The following is a 17,849-nucleotide window of genomic DNA, read 5'->3' as shown; positions in this document are numbered from 1 at the left end:
GGTCCGTGAGTTCGAGCCCCACATCAGGCTCTGTGCTGACAGCTCAGAGCCTGGAGCCTGTTTCAGATTCTGTGTCTCCCTCTCTCTGACCCTCCCCCGTTCATGCTCTGTCTCTGTCTGTCTCAAAAATAAATAAACGTTAAAAAAAAATTAAAATAAATAAATAAATAAATAAAATGAGAGAATTTTATTGCGTGTAAGTTATATCTCAATAAAGTTGTTTTTTTAAGTGTATCAAAATACTGATTGCTTAGTGATCAGTATATCAGACTTTATGGGTTCAAATATTGCCTCTGGTATTTTCTTACTGTATGAATTGGGCAAATTACTTAACCATCCTAAGTTTTGTCTATAATTGGGAATAATAGTAGTTTATAGCACTGGTGAGAGGATTAATTCCTTATCTGGAGCATGTGTTCACTATATATCAATACCATATTGTAATAATATCATTAGCATCACTACTATTTTTACGAGGTTCAGAATGCGAAACTGTTGAAAAAGATAAATCATGAGACAAAGTTATTCTCATGTTCAAATAATTCTTTTAAAAGAGAAATGAGACTTGGATAAAAAGTAAACTCGAAGAGATGCTATTTGGTAATGTAAGCTAGGGCAATTAGAGTCAAGTCACTCAATACATACAAAAAACATTAGTTTCCTATTAATGCTGTATCAAGTTACCGTAAGTGTTGTGGCTTAAAAGAACAAAAATGTATTATCTTACAGTTCTGGAAGACAGAAATCCAAAATGAGTAAAATAGGGCTAAAATCAAGGTGTCAGCAGGCCTACACCCTTCTGAAGGCTCTAGGGAAGAATATATTGCTTTGCCTTTGGTAGCTTCTAAAGGCTGCTTATATTTGGCTTGTGGCTTTTTTCTTCACCTTCAAAACAAGCCACATAGCATCCTCTCTTTCTTTCACATGACCTTCTTCTCTCCTATATCAACTTGCTTGCCTCCATGTATGGGCCCTCCATACATGGGGTTACATTTAAGATCCACCAAGATAATCCCGAATAATTCTCACCTGGAGATCCTTAATTTGACCACATCTGCAAAGCCCCTTTGGTCATATAAAATAACACTCAAAGATTCTAGGGATTAGTACACAGTTGTCTTTGGAGGCCTGCCAAATGCCATATGAGCAAGATTGGAAATGAGAGGGGAGGAAAGGAGGAGACACTAGTGCCCTGAGAAATTTTATTTTTAAAAGTTTACAAGTGTTTGGTCAAGGAGAAACAAATGTGAAACAAAAACAAATATATGCAATAAAATGTCATTGTTATTTTTAGGTGTCCTAAATGTTTATCTGCGTTTGAAAGGGCAGACAACCATAGAGAATCCACTGTGGTCTTCAAGTGGGAATAAAGGACAACGGTGGAATGAGGCTCATGTTAATATATATCCAATTACTTCATTTCAGGTAAGAGAAGAACAATCACTTCAGTAAATAGATTGCTACACATGAGCATAATGTTAAAAGGCAGACCTTAAGCAAACATTAGAATATGAACATTCAGAAATTCTGTGATACAAGTATCACAAAATGACAGTATTAAGTTTTTCTTTAGTTCTCAAAGCTGTTTTATAAAGAGAAAATGACCCTTTTTCTTATTAATACCTATCAAGTAATATGTTTGAATAACTATCTTTCAGAATCTAAATGATTTGCCTAGTGGAAATGTAATCCATTTCTACAAATTCACATGTGTATATTTTGTTATCTGAAGTTAAATAACACAGGTTCTTATAATAATGGAAGCTGGGTAGTCTGTTCTCAATCTGTTTGAATTTTAGTTGATGAAATTTTATATATTTTAGCAAAATGTGTCTCTTTAGGCTAATGTCATTTTAGTAATTTATCACTTTGATTACCAAAGCCAGAGAACTTAACAAAGCTATTTTTCTTTGTTTTGACATAGAAAGGTAGGCTTAGATTGAAAGCTACAAATATATAATATAAATTTTAATGACTGTAAAAATGGCCACTATGGCTTGAGACAATACTTCATGAAAATATATCAGTGGAGAAAATAATGTAGTTGTAATGATTTTAGTAACTATATATAGTATGTGTATTTTATATACTCAAGTGTTTTTTTTCTATCGGTGACTTCCTCAATATATTGAAACATATTTTTGCTTCCTATGTAACTGCCTCACCAACACATTATTAAATCAAATATATATACAATAAGTTTTTAAGAGAATAGTTGTATTGATTATTAGTTATTGCCATAGACATCAATTTAGTAAATATTTATTAGGCACATTCAAGATAATCATTTATTCTCCTAACGAACAATTCAATAAATACTTTTTGAGCTACTACCATATGCCAGGAACATACATAGTTTGAAGATCTAAAAATGATTGCTTGGGGTGCCTGGGTGGTTCAGTCAATTGAGCATCCAACTTTGACTCAGATCATGATCTCATGGTTCGTGAATTCAAGCCCCACGTCGGGCTCTGTACTGACCGCTCAGAGTTTGGAGACTGCTTCGGATTCTGTGTCTCCCTCTCTCTCTGCCCCTCCCCCACTTGTGCTCTGTCTCTCTCTCAAAAATAAATAAACATTAAATTTTTTTAAAATGATTGCTTACCTCAGATTGGTAGAAATATACATCTAGGGGCGCCTGGGTGGCGCAGTCGGTTAAACGCCCGACTTCAGCCAGGTCACGATCTCGCGGTCCGTGAGTTCGAGCCCCGCGTCGGGCTCTGGGCTGATGGCTCAGAGGCTGGAGCCTGTTTCCGATTCTGTGTCTCCCTCTCTCTCTGCCCCTCCCCCGTTCATGCTCTGTCTCTCTCTGTCCCGAAATAAATAAACGTTGAAAGAAAAAAAATAAAAAAAAAAAAAAAAAAAAAAAAAAAAGAAATATACATCTAAACACTGACATCACATACTGTAAAAATTGCAGTAAGAGAGGTATGCACAAGGTTCTGTGAGCACACCCAAACAACAAGAACAGTATGGAGGAAAGTCAAGAGACACTTGAGGTGTAAGGTGAAACCTGAACCAAGGAGAGGGATTGCAAAGCCAAGCAAGAGCTAACAATATTGCAGCAGAGTTCGGAGTAAACAGACATCGACATCATATACCATAGGATTTGCTTGAGAAACAGAAAAGCTTTTATCTAGAATTTGGTACCTAAAGATACATCAGACTGGGGTGATCTGAGGTTAAGGTTTAGATAATGGGGAGTCACTGGAAGATTTTAGTTGGGGAATGACCTGGTACAGTGGTCATGTTGGGGTTCAAGTGGGTAAAATTGGGCTGGCAAACAACTTAGCACTCACAAAATTCACATAAAAGATGTTGAAGGAATAAACTCAGGAAGTGGTATAAAAAGAAGTGGATGATTTCAAGATCTACTTAGGTGTGAAAACTAGCACAGCATTTTTATGTTGGGAATTTGGGAAGCAGCCATAAATGACTAACAGGTTTCCAACCAGGGAATCTTGGGTAATGCCTGTGCTACACATTACCTTAAGAATGGTAAGAAAAAAAGAAAAAAAAAGGAAGGAAGGAAGGAAGGAAGGAAGGAAGGAAGGAAGGAAGGAAGGAAGGAAAGAAAGAAAGGAGGAAAGAGAAAAGCTTCAGGGTTGAATAAGGCTACTTCTTTCTTGGACATGTAAATACAAAATGCCTATAGACTATCCTTTTAAAGCTGTGCAGGTTGCTGTATGTGTTTATGTGAAACTTTGGAGACATACACATTTGTGAGTCATCAGGTTGTATGTGCTACTTAGAAATGTGGGAATGGTTGATATTTCCAAGGGAAAGTGTACATAGGTGAATAGTGATTAAATGATGGAACCATGCAGAAAGTAACCAATAATTAATAACAACTGTGGGAGAAGAGCTCAATCCTAAGTAGTATTTTTTAAAGTTAAAAGGAAGGAGATCCAGGAAAGTTGGGTGCCCACAGAATTTAAAGACAGTGATACTCAAATAGAAAAGCAAGTTGAGTCCAGTGCACTGGTCATTACACAGAGTGTCCAATCTTGGTAAAGATTGGACATCTTTACCATCTTGGTAAAGAACCACCATCATAACTAAAATTATTTACTCCTCAGAGTTAATAGAATTACCTATAGGCAGATATTAAATTTGTTATATTTATGCAGTTATTTTATTCTATAATTTTTCACATTAGTAAAGTATGAATTTTGTTTTGTTTTGTTATGATCTTACAAGGGAATGTTGCTTTAGTCAGGTTGTTACAACAGGGAGAATCCACAAGGGAATGTCCCCCTGGATATAAGCAATGAAGAGAGTTCATAGAGGAAAGAAATGAGAGGCAGAGTATCAGTTCCAAACTTGAGGTTTCATCTCATAGAAAGGAATTGCTTTCCTTTGTGATTTGGTCCATCTTACTGCACTGCATCTTATAACCAGAATTGTTGATTTAAAGAAGGGATTTCAAGATGTGTATTAGTCTTTTGTTACCAGGAAGGATGTGGTCAGTATAAATTCAGAGTAGAACATTTTTACAACTCACTACAAATGACACATTTTCTGCAGCCTCAGAGATTTCCATATTAAATTCACAAAACGAGATTGATTAGAATGTTTAAAGCAGATGTTCAATAAAGTGTTATTCACAGAACTCCAGACCTTGGAGAACTCTTCACTACAGTCAACTCTTTGCCTCATTCCAATTGAGAAGTCAGCCTGGGTTTGCATAGTTGGTGCTCATAGTATTTGTCATTTCTGGTGCTTTTTGTTCTTTTGTAGATGCATATTTCCATCTGGTATCAATTTTATTTTGCTTGAAGGACTTCTTTTAACATTTATTTATTATAGTGTGGGTCTAGTAAACATGAATTCTTTTCACCCTTTGTACTTCTGAAAAAGTCTATTTCATCTTCATATTTTGAAAGATCTTTCCTCTGAGTATAGGATTCTAGTTTTTCCTTTTGGAACATTAAAGATATTCTGCTGTCTTTTTGTTTGCATTGTTTCCAAGAATAAATCTGTTGAAACTCCTATTTATCCTTCTGTGTGTAATATGACTGGCTGCTTTTAAGATTTTCTCTTTACCACTGGTTTTGAGCAATTTAACTGTGACATGTTTTTATGTCATTTTCTTCATTTTCCATGTGCTTGTAGTTCATTGATTTTGAATCTGTGAGTTTATAGTTTTTATAAAATTTGAGCATTGTCTGGCTAATGTTTCTTCAAATATTTTTGTTCCTCCTCCTCTCCTTTGAAGACTCCAATATCTTATATATGTATATAAGACCCCTTATTTATGTGCACGTATATAAGGTGTTACAGTTCATTGATGCTTTTTAAATGCTTTTTGATTTTTGTGTTTCAATTTGCATAGTTTTCTGATGTGTCTTCACATTCATGAATCATTTCTTCTGCAATGTCTAATCTGCCTTCAATCATTCAGTGTATTTTGCATTTCAGACATTGTCATTTTTGTCTCTATAAGTTCAACTTGAGTGTCTTAAAAAATATTTCCACATCTCTAGTGAATGTTTTGAGTATATGAAAACAAGTTATACTAGATTTCTTTGTCATTGTCTGCTAATGCTAATACCTATGTCAGTTCTTGGTTGGTTTTGACTGATTTTTTTTTTTTCCTCCTCATTACAAGCCATTATTTATCTGCTTCTGTGCATGTCTGGTAGTCTGATTGGGTGTCAGACACTGTAAATTTTATTCTGAGAGGTAAAATTCTTAAAATTTTATAAAATGCAAATTTTATATTTCTGTATAACTATTTCTGTAACTATTCTTGAGCTTGTTTGGTAGTTATTTGGAAGCTGTTTGATTATCTTGGTCTTGTTTTTAAGATTTGTTGGAAGATGCTGAAGCAGTGTTTAGTATAGGGCTATTCTCACTACCAATGCAAGAGTTTTCTGAGCACTCTGTCCAATGAATTATGAGGTTTTCATGTCTTGTGTGAGTTAGGTACTGTTACCTTAAATGCATCACTCTGGTTCTTTCCCAGTTCTTGTGTAGTTACCAGACATTCACGCCCTGATGAGTACATTACTGAATACTCGAGGGGGGACTTTCTGCAGATCTCTGTAACTCTGTCTTTGCTTATATCCTGTCTTGCACAGTCTAGCTGCTTTGGACTCCTTAGACTCTCAGCTCTATCTCCTCAACCCAGATTTTCTACCAGGTTCTGTCTTTCTTCTGCTTGCACCATGATCTATAAATTCTGTATAGGACAGTCATAGGATTCACCTTGTTTGATTCCTGTCACTCATTGATCATTGTTCTTCATTACCTAATGCTCATTGTTTCCTATATTTTGTCTAGTTATTTGGTTGTTTCTGATGAGAGGATAGGTCTGGTTCCTGTTAATCTGCCTTGCTGGAAGCAAATCAAAAAGTAGCAGTTTTTAATGAAGCATTGCTACGTTATGTAATTATCAGTCAAAAATAAAATAAATAAAATCATTTTTATTTTGTATTTCTATGTTATTTTATTCTCTGACATATTTTTAGGTCTGTTGACTAAAGACTGTCTTTAATTTCATAAATCTTGATTTTTGAAGGAAACATGAAACACAGCTACATCGTCCTACCACATATATTGTTTGTATTTTGGTTTTGAGTTTGTTGTTATTTTGAACTCTTTTCAAAGTGATTTTATACTCAAAAATAATTTATAACCTATTGAGCTTTTCAAAAATACTTGCTTTGGTATGTAATGCCTACCAGGAAAACATGGTAAAAACTGTACAGAATATATTAGGATATAAATTAAGTTATGAGAAGTTTTAATATTACTCAGATGTAGATTTGTGGCATTGTAGAATGTCTTTAATTCAAGTGGAAAGGATATCTCCTACCTCTTGGAATTTTAAATGAGATATAAGTAGTCTTGAGCCTCTGCTGCACTGACACTTAGGTTGTTTTGTTTGGAGTTGCATGCATTTAAATTATTTTGATTTATAAACCCTTTAAAAAACAGCCACTTGCAAAGTCCTTTGTTTGTGCCCAGTTAGTTTGCTTAGCTGAAAATAAAATTGTTTAGTATTTCTCAGGGTTAGTAGAAGTTTTAGCCTTCTGAAATTCCTTTTGGGGTTCTTTTTCAAGAATGAGTTTAACATAATCAGTGCTTATGATGAAAACATATTTTATTGCTAGATTTGGAAGGAATACAGCAAAAATTCCAAAAAAAGGTAAAAATGATGCAGTGTTATCTTAGAATGCTACTTATCATTTATATCACACACCAAAAAAAAAAAAAAAAACAAAACATCCTTTTTAATGCTTTACTTCTTTTCATAGTATATTCCAAATGCTTTCCAGGGGGGAAATATGGAGACATCCTGAGACATAAAAGATGCTCTTTATATTTTCTTTATTACAGTTGAAAGGATATCTGGAGATCTTCTCCCTTTATATCCTCATTTAAAGATTTCAAAGTGATTTCAAGACAGTGTATCTTAAATAACATACATCCTTAACATGAAATAGGGTGGGAAAAGATTTTAGCTCTCTTTACATCATGCTCCCTTCATGCTTATCTAGGTAATAATAATAATAATAATAATAGTAATCCGGAATATATTGTCACATGGTCAAGTAGATGTATATCTGGCATTCTAAGCCAAATTCCAGGGCCATTATATAGACACAACTATGGCTCCTAAAGTAACTATTGTAAACATTTTCCAATGACGGGGCACCTGGATGGCTCAGTGGTTAAGCTTCTGACTGGATCGCAGGTCAGGTCTTCATCTCAGGGCTGTAAGTTCACCTGCACTAGGGATCCACACTTGGTATGAAGCCTACCTAAAAAGAAAAAAGAAAACAAAATTTTTCCAATGTTAAAGCTATTTTAAACTTTATTTGTATCTTAATTTTTTCCAAGTGATGTACACTGTCAGTTTTCAGACTGTATTCTTAGAATTTGTGGTTGCCTTAGCAGTAATAATCAGAAGTGATGTATCTCTTGTCTTGAAGAATATGCTATGAACATTTGCGGAAGGCATCATTAATATTGAAGTCAAATCATCAAAAGTGTGTTGTATCCTTTGACTCCCCCATCTATTTTTATTCATTAGTGTTGCATGGAGCTCTTTCTTCCTTACTAAGAAATTATATTTGAACACAAGTTTTAATAGCATCATCTATATCTCTGTCTCTTTATTGACATCTGTATCGGTAAGCTTTAATGCACTATACTGTACATAAGAAATTGTCAATCAGTGAATTAAAATAATTTTGTTTAGTGTCATTCTAATAACAGAAGCCAACATACATTTTATTAACTTCCCACTTGAATATTACCACCAACAGTTAATTTTATGATCATGCAGTATTTATCACATATTAGGTTTGATGCATTGCATGTGCACACTGTGAAAATATATAAAATTTTAAACTTGTCATTTCAGTTAAGGGAAATCATTTAAATAATATCAGTATGATTGTGTGTAAAGACCATGTTTTACATAAATTGAGCCTTCTTTTAGGAAACCTAAACTTTAACATTTTATGCCTAAGTATATAGATGTCATTAATTCCTTCTTTGTGGCAATTAAAGCAAATGCATTTCAGAAGTATTGAAGAGGAAAGGAACATAATTTTACCCCTGTAATGTAATAGTATTCAGAATCATGATGGTCCTTCATAAAAATATGACAAAATTTAACCTGTTAAACTAGAGAACATTTCTTTTATAAATGAATAAAATTAATTTTTATCATTGTATACAGATTATAGCTTCCAGTTTGAGATACATCATAAGGAATGGTTATAGTTTCTTCTTTTTTATACCTGGGAAAAAGCTGTTTGTCACCAAGGATTTATTTTTGTAAACACTTGAAAGTTTGGCCAAGGTACACTGTTTGAATTGAATCTGTATGCAGTTTATTTCTGTTACCTACTTCACAATCAAAAACAATATAAAGGAAAAAGGTATCCCTCTAGGTCTTAGTCTAGAAGTCACTTACAAGTATATTAGAATCCATAAAATTTTGTTATAATAATTAAATATGTAGTTGGAGTTGGAGTTCAGAACATAAAAAGAACAATGCGATAAATATCTCTTGTGAGAGTCTGTAGGAGTTAAAAAAAACAATCTATATCTTCTAAGGAGTAAAACTCTTACGGGAATTTAAAGGAAACAAACAAACATATGGCATAGGATCTTTTTCTCCCTGTTCAAATAGGAGGCTGAGGAAGACTACAGTATTTCTCTGGAATAATGGATTGGATTCCCTATCATTGCACGATTACAAATAAATATTACAAACACTAAGTATATAACTGTACCAAGATATATTGTCAGAAATTATTTTTATCATTTGCTGTTTACACTATCTATTCTACTACTATATTTCTGATTTATTTCCACACACAATGCATAGAACACCTGTTATGCTTACACAGGAAGTAAAGTTGCTTTACTCAGTGACAAACTATTATTGATAGTTGTACAGATAAATGTAATAATTTATAAATCAGCCAGCTTTTATTTCTATAACACTTAACTCATTCAGGATCAAAAAGGGATGAAGTTTTCATATAAGAAAATGTGCTAGATATAGGCAGTCCTGATGACACATGACAGTTCGACTTGTGTTGATTTGTATTTTTGCTGTTCAGCCAACTATACACATACAGTCAACTCACTGCAGGGAGGCAACAGGTACATTAAATTACATCAATCTACTCTGATGCTTACCGAAAAAGGCTCTCCCAAGGCTTCCTCTCAGTCCTATCACAAAAGTAGTGTGACAGCATCCTTCACAACCTCTCTGCTTCACGGCTCTGTCTTTAACCCAAACGTAGGTCTGACCATATGTTTAAGCATGAACCTAGGTAACCTGAATGGGAAGAAGAAGGAAGGGAGGATAAAGACAGCTAATGGGAAAATTAGGAGTGATTGATACTTTATGGTCCCTAAAAGACATTTTGAAATGCTTTGAGCAATGGCAGCATCATTCAAGGGCCAGCAGCTTTGAAAAGATGTTGATGATTTACACATTTTAGTTCTCACTTTTTTTTTTAAATAGTCTCATCTTTTTTATATTGACACCTACCTCCAGGTGACTAGAACTTGCTAAGTAAAAATAATTGTGTACTTTAAATAAATGAGAAAAATTGTGGATGATTGTCTTACCTATTTACCTCTACATAACTAAGATGGAAAAATCTATGTATTCCTAAACCTGTTTCTCCAGCATCCTTCCCAATGAAAAGACTATGACTTCAGCTTCATCTGTTTAAATTTCAAGTGCGAGCAGGTGCAGAACATTCTAACCTACCCTATCAGCCTTCTCACGGACACTTCACTTCCCACACAAAGTACATGAGAATGCAGTCCCCTTCTTTGCCATGGCTACAGCATAAAGCCTGTACTCCACTCTACAAACTGGGTTTGCTTCCTTTCCCTTCCCACACCATCTTTTAAAATTAAAACTATTGGTTACTGAGGAGGTTTCCTCTTTACCAAAGCAAATTTTCCTGATTAATGCATCCTTATTCCTGCTGCAGTCCAGAATTAAAACCTACTAGGAGCCAGAAATCTGTACTTTATTCCATTTGATCCTTTATAATAGCTGCAAGAAAGAAAGAATTGTGATGACAGTACTCCACTTTTATTCAGTCAACTATTAGCCGTGTGGCCAAAGTGGAACATGTTGGATTTTATGGAATAAGACTCATAGCAGCATGAATCTGTGGGTTCTAACTTTCTCCAAGATAACACTCCATTCATGTTGTTATCTTCAGGAGAGAAGACTCAGCATCACATGACTGAAACTAAGAAGGGGGTGGGAATAACCATTGATTTACTCTAACAATGATTCTCTACCAGGTAAGCAGCACATTTTAAAATAAGGAAAAATACCCAATGACTTAAAAACCCATAATTAGGAAACAGGCAGTAATGCTGATAGGGGCAATTTAGGATGACCTTAAAGAGCCATGTGCTCTATAAAAGGTGTGCATATTAATGTTTTAAAATGCATTCACCTCAGCCTTGTTCAGAATAGCTGAAAATAACTTTAATGTCTAACAATATCAATAGGGCCACTGGTTACATAACTTACGTGATACCCATAAGGTGGGAGATTCCACAGTCATTAAAATGATTTCCCCTTTTCTGATTTCAGTGCTCTTGGATTTTTCTACCATTGATTTTTTTTTTTTTAATTCAGGTTGTAGGACCTTGTGATTTAAACAGCCCTCTGAGGGTTTTGTTTTGTTTTTTTTTTTTTAGCTATTTCCCAGATAACTTTCTAAATACCACCTTAAGACAAAAGCAAGTCATTATTCTAGGCAGTCAAAATAATATTTCATTTTTTATTCTGAGGACTGAGTATCGGTATACTGCTAGCTGGGTTCTATATTATATTTTAACTCTGGTCTGCCATTTTATTCTGGCTTGAATGATAACATGACATTTTGGATGTTTTTCAAAGAAATGGCTTTGGGAAATCTTTATTAACTTATTTATCTCAACATAGGTAAGCAGAAAACTCTTTCTACACAAATTAAATATAGTAATAAAATTTTCTCAAACTTTTCTCTCCTATCAGATCTTGAAAATTATTCTTACGCTATGGATTCATATGGACTATGAGCAGGGAAAAGGAACTGAATGCAAAAGTTGATAACTAATGCTTCTGCTTACTAAAAGATTTCAATTAATAAAATTATGACAGTATATCAGAGAACAATAGATAAATCTTTCAAAGGTAGCATAAGTATTCTGAAAATCACCACAAATTTGCCTTTAAGGAGCCATATTAAGATACTTTCAAAGACAAACAGAACCAAAAATTTTGACATTGATAAAAATAGACTTTCACTCAATTTGTTGCAATGAAATAAGGCTAAAAATTGTATTAAAATGCATACATCAGCTTGATGTTGAAACAGCTCTTTATTAAGCTAATTTTTCTTTGAAAAGACCGAACTAGATACTTCATTTTGGCATGTAGAAATTTTTGTGATTATAATCACTAAATGCATTGATTGCCTTTTTGTATCAAAAGGATTAAAAAGGTTTTGGTAGAAGCAAGGAATGACTGTGGGGTTATAGAGAAAATTTTATAAGTCTTATTTCTGCAAAAACGAAATAATAAAAATTTGCTAATTGTCCCTATATTGTTATTGTATTCAGAATTTAGCAATAAAAGGAGACTGATTTCATTCATCTATACTTTCACCTCTCATGTATCAAGTCTCAGTGCCAATCACTGTTGTAGATACTGGAAGTTCAAAGGTCTGACACTAAACACTCAAGCAAACCCATAAATATCTTCAGGTGTTTAAAAATAGAATGTCAAAAGTGAAATTATAGAGGTATATCATAACACAGGGGAATGTGAGAAACTTATTCACTGTATTTGCAAGAGAGCAAACAATTTCATAGTGATGGTAAACCCTTGTTCTTGGCTTCAATAAACATAAATACTGCTGTAAAGAACCGTGAACTGATTTATCCCATAAAATATTTCTAGAAAACCAGTGTTAGATGTTTAGAGAAAACTGGAGGGAATCTATCTCAGAGAAATACTGTTCAAATAAACATTTTTCCCCTGAAAACGAACAGTGGTAGGATTTGTAGCAGTGGTAGTTTTTATTGTATTATTCAATTAAGTGTAGTTTTGTTTTAAAACCAACACAGAGCTTTTGATGTGAAAACTAATATTAGCCAAGGAAGATCCTATGATTGATTTTGTTAAGAACATTCATGTTTTTTTTAAGCAACAACTCTGAAGACTGTGAATAATAAATGATGCCAGAATTACTGTTGATTTTAGGTTTGGCTCCTTGGTTTCTCAGTAAAAATCCATCTACAAATCAAAGCTCTACATTTAGGTTTGTTTCATTCATATTTGTAGCTCATTTTTGAAGGTATTCGAGGTCCTGGCATAGAAGGTGACATTGCCATTGATGATGTATCAATTGCAGAAGGAGAATGTGCAAAACAAGACCTAACGACTAAGAGTAAGTGTCTATTCTTGGATTGGTTTGATGTAATGTTAAAGTAACATATTAACTGTTAAAATCGTCTAATTTTTAAAACTCATTTATTTTTTAGTTTGTAAGTTTAGAAATTCCTTATATGTGAGACCCTAAAATTGTGAAGATATTTTGAAAACAAAGTATTAAATTTGAGGGTAGGCATATTAGACCTGAGATCAAAGTAATTTTGATTTAGGTCTATGTAAGGTAAGCACACCTTGATTTTTAATGAAGATTTTTAAAAATATTTAATTCATATTATTAATTTCAGAGGATTCTTTAACTTTTATTAAAACATTGGCTAATCTATATACTCAGCACACATTTACATAGCAATAGCTATTTTTATTGCCCCAGTTTATGAATGTATTTTCCAAGTCTGACTTTTGCAACCATTTTAACAGATTCACTACTGTGAAGAGCCTAAGTGTATACAATAAGTAACAGATCAGCCCATTTTTTCCTGCTATAAGTAACCTATGTGCATCACAATCTTGTTTAGTAATTTGGTTTCATTTTTTCACATACGAATATTTTAGTTTAATGATATATTCAAATTTTATTTTCTTGCCACAAATATGTTTTTGAATAAAGGAGATATAAAATATTAATATGTGTAATAAAAGATATAAATTTAAAAATTACAAATAATGCAGATAGCATCAGAATTATGTGTTAGGCATCTTCTTAAAATCCTCATCTCCATATTATCCATGTGAATCTGAGAAAACTAAAACCATTTCTTTTAAAAATTCCTCCACTTGAAATATTTTCATAGGGTCATCTGATCTTTAATTTCGTGATTATATAAAGGGGTATATCGATCAAGCTAAATTTAAACAAATAACTCATCAATTATTTAGTACACATAAAAGGAGCATGAAAGTCCATTTTGTAACATGTAGAGAAAATAGGAGTCTTTGTTAATTGCATATAGTTATTGAGAAATTGCATTAGTCTAGATGTTGAAAGTCAAATTTGTGCAACTACCCAGTGATTGCTCATATGAACTGAACTGACTCCATTTTTAAGCATTGTAAAGAGACAAAAACTAAGATTATATACAACAATGAGCCACTTTGCTCATAGTTTTCACCTTCTTGTCATTATACTTAGTATTTCAAGTAATAAATTTAGTAAAAATTTTTTCCCATGTCTGGCTAATTTCACTCTAAAAAACCAGTAGCAGTACCCAAATGAAGTAGGTTTGTCAAATATGCATTCTCCTTAGAGGAGGAGAATGGGATTTCTTTTGCATTTCATAACATGAGCCAGTCATAGTAACATCATATTAACTGAAGATAGTTACCATATTACATAGGAATCTTACAGTTAGATAATTTAATCACTGAACCCTATTACAAATTAAATTCAAGAAATTGAATTAAACTCTCCAAATGAGGAAAGCAAGAGAACTCCCTCATGGAGAAAACACAAGTGGTGAGAGTTGCCACAGTAAAATGACAAGGATAACCCATAGGGACTTTATTGTTAAATATTAGTATACTTTCATAATCAGTTTTCTTCTCTTCTAAATTGAGAGAAATGTGTGTCTGTTTTAAATAAAATCTGTCTGTACTGGAGGTATTTCTATTTAGCCTCTGGAAATCAGAGGAAATAGCCCCAATGAACAAAAACATTCTCTTTGGTATGAGAAAGTATTCTGTTACACTAGTATACATTTAACTATCATTTATTAAGCTCATTTTGACAAGTAGTATTTGGTGAATATTGTTAATTTCTTAGTACACACCAATTTGGCGGCCCAAAGCTTCTTCCTAACTGCTCAGGTTCCCAACCCTTCTCAGTCAGTATATGGTACCACAATATCAAAAGCTGAGGTTTTGCCTTATCTTCAAAACCCAGGTCTCACCTAGGTGAGATCCATGTTATAACTTAAGCTAGGTTCATGAATTACCAGGCTTGCCTATGTTAGCCCTCCTAGGTAAGGCATACATTCTGAGAGGTATCACCTGGACATGGAATTCTACTTGAAACTCCAATTATGGTAGCAGTCTTACAACAGATTGTTGGGAATTTTTTTTTTCAGTTAAAATGTGCTTCATAGTGCTTCTAAAACTCACACTAAACAGAAAATTATTTACCCAATTTATAGATATTGGGCTGATCTAAGCACATATAATCCAGTTTGCCGTAGTTAAATTTCTACCCATAAAAACCCCTTCCTAGTTTTCATAAAAAGTACTTTTTCTCTGTCTTTAATCATAACCATTTCTGGAAGCTCGGGGTGGGGGGAGAATGAAAATTGACCTGTTAGGATTACTTAGAATTTTCTCTGTGCACAGGCTTTCACGTGGCTAGCAAAACGCTGAGGTTGAGCCCAACCACACACTTACACAAATATCTTCTGAACAAATTTTCATAGCATAGCATATCAACTTCAAACATTTTTCTTTTATCAAATTTCTAATCACATATTTAATTTATTTTCTTATTTTCCTGTCTTGGAAATAGACTGAACAATAAAACAAACCAAAAAGAGTATTTTGTAAAAATGTTTTCCATATGCTAATATTGCTTATTAGTTCACCACAGTTGTATTGATAGCTACGTGGAGTATTTATTCTCTATTTTTGTTTGTTTCTTGGCATTATCTCTCTTGTCTTTAGATTCTGTTGATGGTGCTGTTGGAATTTTAGTACATCTATGGCTTTTCCCGGTCATCGTCCTCATCTCTATCTTAAGTCCTCGAAGGTGACCTTATCCTGGCAGAGGCTATAAAAGATTCACCAGGCACTGGCATGAAGAAAGAGTCTTTGTAAATGGACATTGAAAAAACAAACTACCAAAGATTCCTCCACTGACTACTGACTCAAACATAAAATAATAAAAACGAATTTTTTAAAGCACTGGGGATAAAAAAGACATCATGGAAGTATAACTTATTCCAAACTACATATAAAAGATAATCTTGACCTGAGTAGAGAAGAGACCTTCAGGTGCTTTTGTGGCTAAAAAGATTACAGCATCATCTGGTCATCTGGTTGAACTCTGGAAAAAAAAAAAAAAAAAAAAAAAAAAGCTATAGAAATCCTTGTCAAAGCACAAAGTCATGGCTGGTTTTGTTTCAAATGAATAGTTTGCTTGTTACCATGGAAACCTAATGGCCTGCCAACAAAAACCTCACTGTAAACAGGGTACGTGAAAAGCTGGCATTTATTTTCCTTTCAAGAAGGTTTTACATAGAGAATTAAATAAATGTAGGCCCTTTTACCTTTGGTTGTTACCCTTCCTTGAAAATAACCCGAACTCAGAATTATTTAAAACATTCATGCTCCTCCCCACCTGTCCCCATCCCACCTTTCTTGTTATTGTTTGTTTTCCTCCCATGGCTAAGCTAGATAACTGTATGCTGTCTCTTTTTGCATGCATTACTATCCAGGATGGTAAACCTGGGCTTACATATTACACAGGCTTATCGGAGTTTGCTCGCGGCCACTTGAACACCCAAACTAAGTCATCTGTTCCAATGAAGAAACCAAACCACCATCTTTTATAAATTGCCATGGAAACCAAGTGCCTTCAATGAAACAAGCCTGAATAATTTCAACTCAGAAGCTTGCACAGCTAAGAGTGGTTTGTGTAAAACTATTTTGTAAACAAACTACAGAGCCTAAACGTGCAAATTATAGGCGAGACAACAAAAGCCGCTTCTGAAGAAGAAAGGACCGAAGCTACTGCGTAAGCCCATGCAGACGAAATACTTGTTGTTGGACCTCCTAGACAGCCATGGCCATTCGGCTTAATTGTCCATCAGAAAATAACTTCCATTGAGACCAGACATGGGAGCAACACTTTTTTCTTCCAGGTTATTAAATGGGTCAACCAGAGCAAAAGGTTGTTAAAATAATGCTTAGCGCAGAAGGTGGTAAAACACAAGAGTGATTTTTTTACTCTAACCTCCATTTGAAATGAAATTGGCCCTAGCTTTAGAGGGAGCAAAGAAAATGTTTGTGATTGCAGTGCGTACAAACTACAGCGGAACTGGGCCTGAAAAATCTGGCTTTATTCTAAACACTGAGGGTAATATGCCTCTGCCCTTTAGTCAGACTCTGTGCAAATTGTGAAATATTATTTTATTATTTTACCGAGATTAAAAACACTTTTACAAAAAAACAAAAACCTGTAAAAATGATTTTGAGCTACCTGAGGACAAATCATACCTTTAACCAGCCAGTTTTCCAATGCATTGTAAATTTCACTTAAACCTGTTGGTTATGAAAATTTGAAGATCTTTTTCCTTAAATTATCTCAGCTTTTAACTTCATTTAAAAAGACTTTTGTCTAAAGAAGAATATTATTATTATTATATGTTCTTTCAACACCCCAGGATTAAAAAAAAACTGATTATGCAAGTAATTGGGAAATAAGTATTAAATTATAACATTTGCAAATATTAATATAAAAAGCACAACAAAATGTAGTGGAAAAATGATAAAGCTTGGTTTTTAAAAGAAAAAAATTCTGTAGAAATGTTTGTGCAAATTCAGTAATTCAACTTAAAAGATAATTTTACAGCTATGTTCAATAAAGCCTCTTTCCAGGTAAGGTATGCAAAGCGGTATGTGTGTTTGTTGAGCAATGTTTACTTGTCACCAAAATGAGACTAGCTATATATACAAGTTATCAGTTATGATACCATGGGGTAAACCTTCAGAGCTTCAGACACCTTAATGTTGGCAGGAAAGCATTTAATAGGAACCCTTGATGCACTCTTCCATATTTTTCATACATGTAAAATAAAAGTCAAACTTATGAAAGTAAAATACGAACTTGGAATTTAATGTGTATTTTCATAGTGAAAGAGGGGACCAGTCAGAGCTAGGTAGTTATAGAATCAAGCTAAAACCAAGTCCTTTAAATTAAACA

The 17,849-nt window shown here is 33.7% G+C and overlaps 1 protein-coding gene across 1 annotated transcript in view; it reads left to right on the top strand.

Annotated features, from left to right (window-relative positions):
* Positions 1 to 17,206, top strand: part of MDGA2 (MAM domain containing glycosylphosphatidylinositol anchor 2) — a 488,781-nt gene extending 471,575 nt beyond the window's left edge. Inside the window, exons 15-17 of the mRNA XM_032593527.1 lie at positions 1,295 to 1,425; positions 12,836 to 12,941; positions 15,590 to 17,206. Of these exons, the coding sequence (XP_032449418.1) occupies positions 1,295 to 1,425; positions 12,836 to 12,941; positions 15,590 to 15,678 (326 nt within the window). The 3' untranslated portion in view covers positions 15,679 to 17,206. The remainder of the gene's footprint in view (positions 1 to 1,294; positions 1,426 to 12,835; positions 12,942 to 15,589) is intronic.
* Positions 17,207 to 17,849: the final 643 nt, after the last annotated feature.

Source organism: Lynx canadensis, chromosome B3 (genome assembly GCF_007474595.2).
Source record: "Lynx canadensis isolate LIC74 chromosome B3, mLynCan4.pri.v2, whole genome shotgun sequence".
NCBI classification, from domain to species: domain Eukaryota; kingdom Metazoa; phylum Chordata; class Mammalia; order Carnivora; family Felidae; genus Lynx; species Lynx canadensis.
This window is presented reverse-complemented; position numbering and strand designations above follow the sequence as displayed.